Raw genomic sequence first — 10,986 nt, 5'->3', positions numbered from 1 at the left:
AGGCAATCGAATCGAATCTTCTAGATCGTATTCATAATATAAACAAAGCAGTCTCTTTCTGAACCCCTATTGAATCGTAAGGCTAATCCTATTTCATAACGGTCTGCAAGAAAAGGAGTTTGGCTACAAATACGTACAATAAGTCTACAGTATTTGGCAATTGTCGCTACTTCTGTGCCATTTGAATGTCTATTTTTACCGGCTAATATCCCTCTAAATGAAAGTTGTATCCGACTGAAACCAAAAAGGCTGTCAGAATTATTATTTCTTTATAAATTTTTTTTTTACACGATTTTATGAGCTCGCTTCAAGAGCGTACTATCCGATCTGTTGATCGATTCAAAGGCATATGATCCACTACGGTCCTAAAAATCTATTTAAAGTAAAAAATCGTGCATCCCTATCAACAATATTAATCATTCATCAAGTTTAAACTTCAAGCGTCAAAGGCATACCTCATCCATCCATGACATCATCGCTAGACGAACAGTGCGATCTACACTGACAATGTGGTATATCTTTACCATATATAATCTTTACCACCTAAGCGCGTCGTCGTCGCGTCCTCCCCCCACTCGTCAGACGAGCACATCACCGTTTCATTCAACTTCATGAGACTTCATTAATGAACAAAGTTTTGTTTTGATATTTTGAATTACTCACTGAATCCGCTAACTAAAAATTTATTTTTTGGCGATAGACTTTATTTTTCTTATTCATTAAAAGTACCTTATTTTATCCAAAATGTCTAGCTAAATGTGATTAATTGATTTGCTTAGCAAACATTTTTTCTTATTTTCGCATTGAACTATTTACTGGATCTAATGAATAACCTAGTCGATGGGTTGACCTCTAGCTTAAAAAAAATGGTGTCCATTTTCTGTATTGTTGTGACATATTAATTTTGCTGATATTTGTGAATTTAAGGATAATTATTTGTATTTCTTCTTAAATTTATGCCAAGAAAGTGATGTTTATTTATAATATGTCACAAGTTTAAAGTCTGTTCAACGTTCGGTGCGCTACGACGTAACTATACGATGGGTTGAAATTTGTGATTGCTATCGGCGACTTATTCAGCTTTTTACTTAAAATTTCGAGAGTAAAGACCAAACTTTCCATGTAAATCTCACTATGGAACTGAACGTATCTCCGAATAATGCGATAGATAACGATATGGAATATTCCGACAACTCTTCAGATGGCAAGTACACATCAAGTGCACCTGCAAGTATCAACACTGAACAGTTTTCAGTTATACGCATTCCCGAAGATAGTGAAAAAACCAGCAAACACTCGTCTAGAAAACAATCAAAAAGACGAAAAAAGAGCTCTAACCACTCAAGACCTCTACCTAGAATAATAGTGAAGCCATTGCCACCACCTCCTCCGCCAGAGAATCGAGAATGGATGGCAGCTTCGTCTTATTCAGAGCCAAGTTCTAATACAAATAAATTATGTACTATGCGTGAGGTGTTAGCTAGCATACCAGGTTTTTGTATGAAACCACGAAAACGAAGTGGCAAAAAGTTATCAACGGCAGCTCAATTACAACAAACTAGGGAAGGTTGTATAGATTTAGAGACACCAGATTCTATATTAGTTAACACAAATATCAGAGCACTTCTGAATAAACACACATTTTCACTTTTGCCACCTCTTTACCAATATAAATTAGGACAGCTCTTACCCACTGTGGACAGACCTAGCTCGTCTGGTCGCTTGAGTTCGTCTAGTCTTAACAATGAATTTTTTGCCCGAGCCTGTATAGAATGGCAGGATTGCCTTTCTGGTGGAGAATTTACTCCAGAGAACCAACAAAAAATGAAGACTGAAGCTGAAAAAGAAAAAAGTAAAATCGATCCCTGGAAACTGAAACATTTCGAACCATTTTGGGGTGAAAAATTTAGAAGAGAAAAATCGTCTATTAATTTAAATTCAGAAAGACCTTCTCTGAAAACAACAATCAAATTGAGACCTACAGCCTCAATCACTAGCAGCAGCACTGTTCCCAAAATTAAAAAGAGCAAATCTTCAAGTACTAAAAGAATGCGATCTGTTGGAGCTGTGACTAGGTCATCTGCTAAAGTGGATGAAGTAATAGATGAACTTATTGTGGGTAGCACTAAAGCAACAGCGCCTATTCCAGACCTACTTCCTCTCAAACATACAAAGAAGCAAAGTGAAGATTACATAGAATGTCCAGTAGAACACTTCAGTTTTTCAGACTCACCCTCTATTCAAAGGTTAGACGATTCAGTGTCAACCACACCAGTAGACCCTCTCTTGCTGCCTGATGCTGAGTCTGAACGAAATGAAATAAAACAAGAACTTGACATTACAGTTGTTACTATAGAAGAGTCTAGCACTTCCAAAGATTGTGAAGAATATAAAATTGACTCAGACAGTATAGTGCATACTGATCCTACAAAGAGGTTAAGTGATGAAGAGTACTATCCATCTAAAAGGTTAAAGTTTGAGGATTTTGATTTAGACAATGAAGCCTTTCTGACACAAAACACAGAGGGGTCTGCTAGTAATAATGGTTCTGATATTGAAACCAATTATATTAATGAGCCAATGTGCTCAAATGATGAGCTGCAAATGTATTCTGAACAGGAACATGTAGACACCAATAGTGAAGACAGCAAAGCTACTGCTTCAGTATATGAATTTGATGAGAGAAGTGAATCATCAATGTCTAGCTCTAAAATTGAAAATAATATGACTAGTATTACCTTGAATGAGTCTAATTTAAATGTTGACTATATACCTTGTGATGATAACAATATTGCTGAAACAAGAGGAAGTCCTGAAATCCACAAAGAAGAGATAAAACAGTCACCTGTAAGAGAAAATCAAAGTGAAAATATATCGGAATCGTTTGCAGATAATGTGAAAATTGACACCAGTACTAACATAGAAACCCATCTAGAAGAATCTTCACACAACCCTAAAACATTACCATATCAAAGTATGGAAGTCATCAACCAAATGGAGTGTCAGATACCACAAACTGTTCAAGAAATATGTTCTAAAAATGTAGAAGATATAAAATGTGAAGGAAAAGATGAATCCAGCGAGAATGTTCACAATTATTATGATGAACATTTTAAAGATGCAGAATCATTTATTATGGAAAGCAGTGGGCTTGCAATATTAAGTTCTCGTAAGTCTGTTTTTTCACTTATGTCTTATTGATGCTTGTTCTGTGCTGAACAATCTGACTTTCTTATTTCAGAAAATGATGATGTTTCTAAGTACACTCCACATCCAAATTTGATGGAACTCTCTTCTTACATGAGTGAAACCAGTAAGTAAACAAATGTTTTTAAAAAATGAGGGTGCACTAAAAAAATGCATATCACAGTCATACCCACTTTTATAAATTTATAATCTTATTGAGGTCTTAGGTTTTCGCGATTGTTACACATAGGAAATGAAACTATTTTTCCGGATTTAATCGCGTATATTTGGTTTGAAAAAACAAATATACATGATTTAAATCGGGAAAAATAGTTTCATTTCCTATTTATAATCTTGTTTTGCAATAATTTTAATTTGGATTAAATTACAGACGTGACAGCTGTTGTTACAATGCCGATGACTCAGAACTCCTCAATACCCATGATGGAGGTAACTAACACATCAGTAAGTCTGAAATTACCCTCCTGTTCTAATTTTCTTTGTTCATAGTGAAATAATTTGGTTTTAACAGTTAAATGGATTGTATTTTCAGGTGGTGTCCTATCCTGACGACAGTATGCAAGATCCAGCAAAACCTAAGAATTCTGCAATGTTGTGGAAGAATGAAAATGACTGGACAAATGGAGAAAATGTTATAACGCTTCATACATTTCCAAACGTTTCTTCAGAGAGTGCAAAGTACATAAGCGAAGATTCGAAAACAAGTTTAGAAGATTCAAATATAAACGAGGAACACTGCATGTACAAAGAAGAGAGAGATGCTAACTTTAATATGGAATCTTCAAACTCTTCAGAGAGTTCGCAATCATTAAAAGATATACCTATGAAACAAGAGGAACTGCCAACTAACCTGGTGTCAAGTACAGCTGTTACAAATCTCGTAAATCCCATAAATGTCACTCATAGTGTTAGAACTACTGGCAAAAAACCAAAATCAGGAAAAGAGTCAAATAGGTAAGCCCTCTTTTTATTGCAAAATCTAGTTTTTTTTGTAGTAAAGTATTTCATTGCATTAATTAGCTGTCTATGATGTTTCTAGGAGTCGTAATACGAACAAAGTTCCACCAGGAGCTGTGAATTTAGAAAGAAGCTACCAGATTTGCCAGGCTGTTATTCAGAATAGCCCTAATCGTGACGCTTTACGCGGACAGCTGCGGCCCCCTCCCGCGCTGCTATCTCGACCTACACGACCGGCGCGCCCGCCACCACCTGTGCTGGTTCGTCCTGTCTCTGTACCTCATAATGAGGTAGGTAAACGAAATTTTCCTATAGATGTTCAACTCGCCAACCAAGCATAGTGTACCACTGGTGGTCACATAATAATTGACTTTTGATATGCTAAAATCCGAGCTGCCTTGAGAGAACTGTGCAGTAATCTAATTTGTATAGTGTAACTCGAGAGTTTGATATTGTGTAAAGTAAAAAAAATAATACAATGTATTAGTTTGAACTATTTTAATCAGAACTAAAAATTTAATAGAGGGACTAGGACACGCTAAAAATTATGCTCTGAGATGGAATTAGACTCCAAAAAATCTAAATAGAGATGAATGCCATTACAAAAAAGATTTTAAGAGTAGTGGAAATGTGAAAAGGTCTAAAAATTAATGTGATAATATGTTACGTATTATTCTTAAATTGTTTGCAAAATAAAATATTATCAAATCTTATTTTTTTTCTCATAGTAACTTATTTTTTAAGATAAGCTAAAAAAACGAATTCCAGAGGATATATTTTTATCATTTTTATCCTTATGGTTGCCAATAATTATGTTTTAAATATCTTTTGGGGATGCACAATTTTTGACTGCCCTTTTTGTTGTTTATTTTGTTTTTGATTTTTATTACAAATGCAACACAAATACTTTTCACAAGAAGCCTTTATTAAATTAATTATTGTTGTACTATTACTTTTATATTTTATTGAAAATAATATTTTCTATTAAGAAGGGATGGATAACGGATCAAGTCGTCCGTTTGCATCCGCACCAAACCGAGCATCGCCGCGAATTTCTTCTTTTGGTTTCTGGCGTTTGTCGTTATCGAATGTGCTCCTTGCTGTTTATGCGTCCTCTCGTTGCTTTTTGAACAATAGAGGAAATATAGGAATAGCCTTTTGGTATATACATGAAAATACAATGCTTCTATTTTCTCAATGTCTCTTGGCAATCATCGGATTTCCGAATGCACACGAATATTAATTAGATTTAAAATCAAATTTGAACAACATACTTTATTGTTGTTTTGTTTTGATTTCCGTGTGAACTACATAGAGTTGTAAAACTATTTCCCTATTTTTAATAACATTTACTCATATATCAATAAGCAAGTTGAAAAATGTATAAAGTAAATAAAGTGTATTTCTTTTATATAACTAAAACCAATACTTTTCCGGTTATTAATAATTTCGATTTAGTCCGTATCTGAACGCATTTCTTCAATTGACCTAGCTGTATTAGTACACATCATCTGCACATCAAGCTACACATTGACGTATCTTGTTCCGTTGCACTGGAGGCGATTTTCGAACAAAAGTGTGTAGTCTGATGTGCCGTTGTCTGTACATCAGGTGGCTATGTATACTCTTTCCCATATTCCTAAATTATGTATACTATGTATACTCTTTCCCAAATTATGATCATTTTGATCCCGGTCTGGAGTTGGGAGACTATCACAACCTCTTAAAACAATATCACTTTAACCTTAAATTGACTTTTCGTACCATAACGCGCTTAAAGTGAGCTTATTGTAATGTTAAAGCTATGATGTTTTATTGGCAGCTTTGTGACTATTCATTCACTCAGTTCGTACTATGACGCGACTTTAACATTAAAATAATATTGCTCTTATGTCAAATTTAGCAATCTTAAAATAGTTACACGGATGCAATGGAAACAATACTATTTTCAGTTTTAATGTCTTAATATTGATTTGTAATTATTAAAAGTTAAGTTGAACTTTCATGTTTCATGTTTCATTTCAAGTTCCATGAACTTCTCGAAGCGAGATTCGTCGAGCTGGAACCCACCGAGGACGTTGACGAGGCCCTACAAAGCGTGGTTGGGACGCTGAGAAGCGAGGGCATCAAATTCTGTCAATTGCAGCGTACGGGAAAGAAGTCTAAACTCTCGGATGAGACTCTGCGACTTATGACGAAAAGACGCGATGACATCCAGGCCACTTCGTCAGAGAGGTCATACCTAAACAAGCAGATTGCGAAGATGGTACGGCGTGACCTTCGGAGCTCCAATACACGCCTCATTGAGGAGGCGATAGAGCGAAACCGAGGGTCCAAAGTATTCTCTCAGCAGCTTGGAAGGAGCCACCTGACGAAGCTTACAACGCACGATGGCCTAACCGTTACGTCAAAGCCGCAGATACTCGCCGAGATAGAGGACTTCTATGGCCGTTTGTACGCTGTAAATGCTCCTCGGGTCCAGCGTGACAATCACGATTTGAGAGCCACCTTGACGCGCCACTATACCGACGACCTGCCAGAAATCAGCCAAGACGAGATCGTGTTGGCTCTAAAACAGCTTAAAAATGGAAAAGCCCCCGGTGAAGACGGAGTTACTTCGGAGCTTTTGAAGTCTGGAGGAGTTCCTATTATCCAGGAACTTCAGAAGCTCTTTAACTTGGTCATTCACTGCGGGAGAACTCCACGGGCGTGGAACAGGAGTATTGTAGTTCTCTTCTTTAAAAAGGGAGATAAAACTCTACTGAAAAACTACCGACCCATCTCACTCCTGAGTCACGTCTACAAGCTGTTTTCTAGAGTCATCACGAATCGCCTCGCAAGAAGACTCGACGAGTTTCAGCCACCGGAACAGGCCGGGTTTCGGGGAGGATATGGCACCATAGACCACATACACACAGTGAGGCAGATTATACAGAAGTCCGAAGAGTATAATCGGCCCCTGTGTTTAGCTTTCGTGGACTATGAGAAGGCCTTTGACTCTGTCGAAACCTGGGCTGTCCTGGAATCCTTACAGCGGTGCCAAGTGGACTATCGTTATATACAAGTGTTGAGATGTCTTTACGATGCTGCTACCATGAGTGTCCAAGTACAGGACCAGCAGTCTGAACCTATTCAATTACGCAGAGGGGTGAGACAGGGGGATGTCATATCCCCGAAACTGTTCACCGCTGCATTGGAGGATATGTTTAAGACGCTGGACTGGAAAAGGATGGGCATTAACATAAACGGCGAGTACATCTCACACTTGCGATTTGCAGATGACATAGTCCTAATGGCAGAATCGCTGGAGGAACTGGGTCAGATGCTGAACAGCCTAGCATCCGCCTCGCGGCGGATTGGTCTCGGCATGAACTTTGATAAAACCAAAGTCATGATCAATGACCACATTGATCCGAGACCCATCTGCGTCAATGGCCACCTTCTTGAAGTTGTTTCCGAATACACTTACCTCGGGCAGATTCTGCAGTTAGGTAGAAATAACTTCGAGAAGGAGGCCAGGAGGAGGATTCAGCTTGGCTGGGCAGCGTTTGGGAAGCTACGTCGAGTCTTTTCGTCGCCCATCCCGCAGAGCTTGAAAACAAAGGTTTTCAACCAGTGCGTCCTACCAGTTCTAACGTACGGAGCTGAGTCGTGGACACTCACGATACGGCTAGTCCACCAGTTTAAAGTCGCTCAGCGAGCTATGGAACGAGCTATGCTCGGAGTTTCTCTGAAAGATAAACTCCGTAATGAGGTTATCAGACAGAGAACCAAAGTGATCGACATAGCTCTTCGGATAAGCAAGCTGAAGTGGCAGTGGGCTGGACATATCTGCCGAAGAACCGACAACCGCTGGGGTAAACGAGTTCTTGAGTGGAGACCACGACCTGGCAAACGTAGTGTGGGACGCCCTCCAGCCAGATGGAGTGACGATCTGCGGAAGATTGCTGGCAGGAAATGGATGCGTCAAGCCGAGAACAGGGCGAAATGGCGTGCATTATGGGGAGGCCTATGTCCAGCAGTGGACTGCAATAGGCTGATGATGAAGTTGAACTTATTTATTTACATATATATCATCAAAAATTTGTTTATATATTTTTTTATTTAATAGCACATTGTAAATAATTTTTCGTTAAATACAAATACACGACGTTTATTTCGTAAAATTATAACAGCGCCATCTATATGCTCCTTGACGAAACTAACAGTTGACACTAGACTATAGCTCCGAACTCACAACGTGGCTATCAAGACTCGGCTTGTTTTATTTATTTTTCTTCATGAAAATGCGGAATAATTACTGAAAACAACGTAATTTTAATCGATTTTATTATTACATACTTTTCTTTTCTTAACAGTGAAAGTTCTCTGAATGTAAATAACATTAAGTACTTAAACATTTTACTTAAGACGATTCGGAACATCAATAATCTCAGTACAGTGTACTAAAAAAACCGACGTCAAAAGTACGTGGAATTACATCTATTTGCCAAGTTTTATTGAAATATGGGGATGTTTAGTTCGCCACTATACAGGACTTGACACAGGAGATAATAAAATCGGTTCTCACTACTAAAAGTATATTGAGAGAGAAAAACGCCTTGAATTGGAGAATAGCAAAACCAACCATTAAAATAACTGCTCCTTAAGTAAAATTTAGGCGCCATTTATAAAAAGTAATGTTCATGCGTGATTAGCCACCCTTAGAGGTCGATGATTTTCTTCAAAATGAAATGGGGACCACTATGGAAGTACCTTGTTTCCAACAAAAAAAGAATCATGAAAATCGGTTCACAAATACCGGAGTGAGTTATCGCGTAACATACAGATAACAGAACCTCCTCCTTTTTTGAAGTCGGTTGAAAAAGAAAGAGATGGCATTATATAGTTTACATAGCGTTATCTCTTTCCTACTTTTGGTAAGGAATAGACAATATTGGGAAATCATTCGTTTTTCAATCACTTTTGCAATAATACATTATGTTGGCTGGTTCATCATTATATGAATATGAGTAATATTACAATAAGCTTACTTTAAGCTTACATTGAAATAAGATTGTTTTTGGAAAGGTTATGTTAGGCCCCCCCTGATCAGTGGTTTAAAAAGTGCACATTTCGAGGGATAATTCTAGTTTAAAGAAAAAAAAATAACGCATACGGTTGCGGGTGCCATGAAAACATATATAGACAACTACAAATCACACCCAAACTCACGACAGAAATAAATATAGGCCATGCAAATCCAGCCAGCCAGCCCAGGAAGCGATCCAGTATGGTAACCATTCGGCCACTGAGCTAGTCATGTCGTACAATTCAACACTTGTTCACAATGTTGACAACTTTTATCTTTTATTTATCTTTTCTTAAATTTGTAAGTCAGTGAAATAAGTTTTCTTTGATATATTTCCAGATCAATGAAAATCGTCCCAACAATGCAGGACAATACATTCTGGTACAGAGGACACCCAACGTCGCGCCTCGAGCGTCTAGTGCTCCTCCAACGAATCAGAACACTAATGTTGTGAGTACAAAATATACATATACAATGAAAATGTTATATTTATTGGTGCTATTACAGAACATTTTATTGACAGAGGTCAAACATTACTATGTAAATGGTCACATTACTGTGAAATAGTAAATTATTGTATAATTACAGGGTGTAGCAAGATGTCGAAGCGTTGGTGCTGAAGACTCGTGTGTATGCAATTTGCGCGCAATGGTACTATGTAAAAAGTGTGGTGCATTTTGCCACGATGACTGCATCGGCTCGGCGGAGCTCTGCTTGACTTGCCTTATACGCTGACAGTGCCGCGCACCACAAACCACTCAAGTTTTTTAACCCAGTGGACGTTTATACTTTGTGATTCAAAGTGGAGCCAAGAACCTTGAGTCAATGAGCCGCATTACACATTTAGACTGAACAGCCATTCGTGATAGTTTTTGCTAATATCATCCTTGATTTCTACTGCACTTTGAATATTCCCATTGCATGTTTTGTCATCGGAAAGAAGTCCCATAATGCAAGAATCCTTTGATTGTTAAGGGGGCTGTCTGGACCACAGAAATATAAACAGATAGGCACATTTATTTAGATTTCTGTGGTCTGGTCTCACTTTTAATGCGTAAAGAGTGTTGCATCCCATTTGCTTTAAATACATTTGACAAGAATATTGTGGAAATGGACATTTTTTAAACGTTAGGTGTGGTGGTGCTATCTGAGTGCATCAGACATGAATAATTTACTATGCTCATCGTTTCTCGGACAGTTTTCTCATAAAAAAATATGTGTAAATTCATTTGTCTTTGAGACAAATCTTAATTAATATAGTGATGTACATAGTTGTATTTATAGTTACGTAAACATGACAAATATTCCACAATTACGATTCTACCTTGACAAGCCTGATATATTTTAGAAAAATAATACACAATTTTATTACGAATATTTTCATATTTCTACGGAAAATAACGATAGAATATTTTAATTACAATATTAAGTGGCGTATTCTGTTGCGTATATTTTTAGTATAAACTTGACAGGTATAAAAATAAGTCTTCTTGTTTAACTGAAAAATTCTTATAATCAATATATAGGGAAAAAAGATTCTCCTACATTTCTTCTCGAGAAGATCCTACATTTATCTCTTGTTTGGTAAACTACAGAAAGAATTTTACGAGCTGTATACATTGTCGAATTTGTGTGGGAATTGTGCCGCACCGTGCTTAGTGTATAGAGCTAGTATTTGCTTCCGTATGTGAAGCTACTATGAGTGAATTTGCTTTGGCAAGGTCTTTGATATCAAAAAAATAGAACACGCT

The 10,986-nt window shown here is 37.4% G+C and overlaps 1 protein-coding gene across 1 annotated transcript; it reads left to right on the top strand.

Moving 5' to 3' along the window:
- The first annotated feature begins 1,134 nt into the window (after positions 1-1,134).
- LOC113231787 (polycomb protein Asx) lies at positions 1,135-10,614 on the top strand. Its single transcript, XM_026466322.1, has 7 exons — positions 1,135-3,169; positions 3,242-3,313; positions 3,578-3,651; positions 3,740-4,161; positions 4,247-4,454; positions 9,575-9,685; positions 9,824-10,614. Exons 1-7 carry the CDS (start codon positions 1,135-1,137, stop codon positions 9,968-9,970), a joined length of 3,069 nt encoding a protein of 1,022 aa, XP_026322107.1. The 3' UTR covers positions 9,971-10,614.
- The last annotated feature ends 372 nt before the right edge of the window (positions 10,615-10,986 follow it).

Source organism: Hyposmocoma kahamanoa, unplaced genomic scaffold, assembly GCF_003589595.1.
Source record: "Hyposmocoma kahamanoa isolate Upper Pololo Valley unplaced genomic scaffold, ASM358959v1 102, whole genome shotgun sequence".
Classification (NCBI taxonomy): domain Eukaryota; kingdom Metazoa; phylum Arthropoda; class Insecta; order Lepidoptera; family Cosmopterigidae; genus Hyposmocoma; species Hyposmocoma kahamanoa.
Note: the sequence above shows the minus strand (reverse complement) of the source record. Positions and strands in the feature narration are given on the sequence as shown.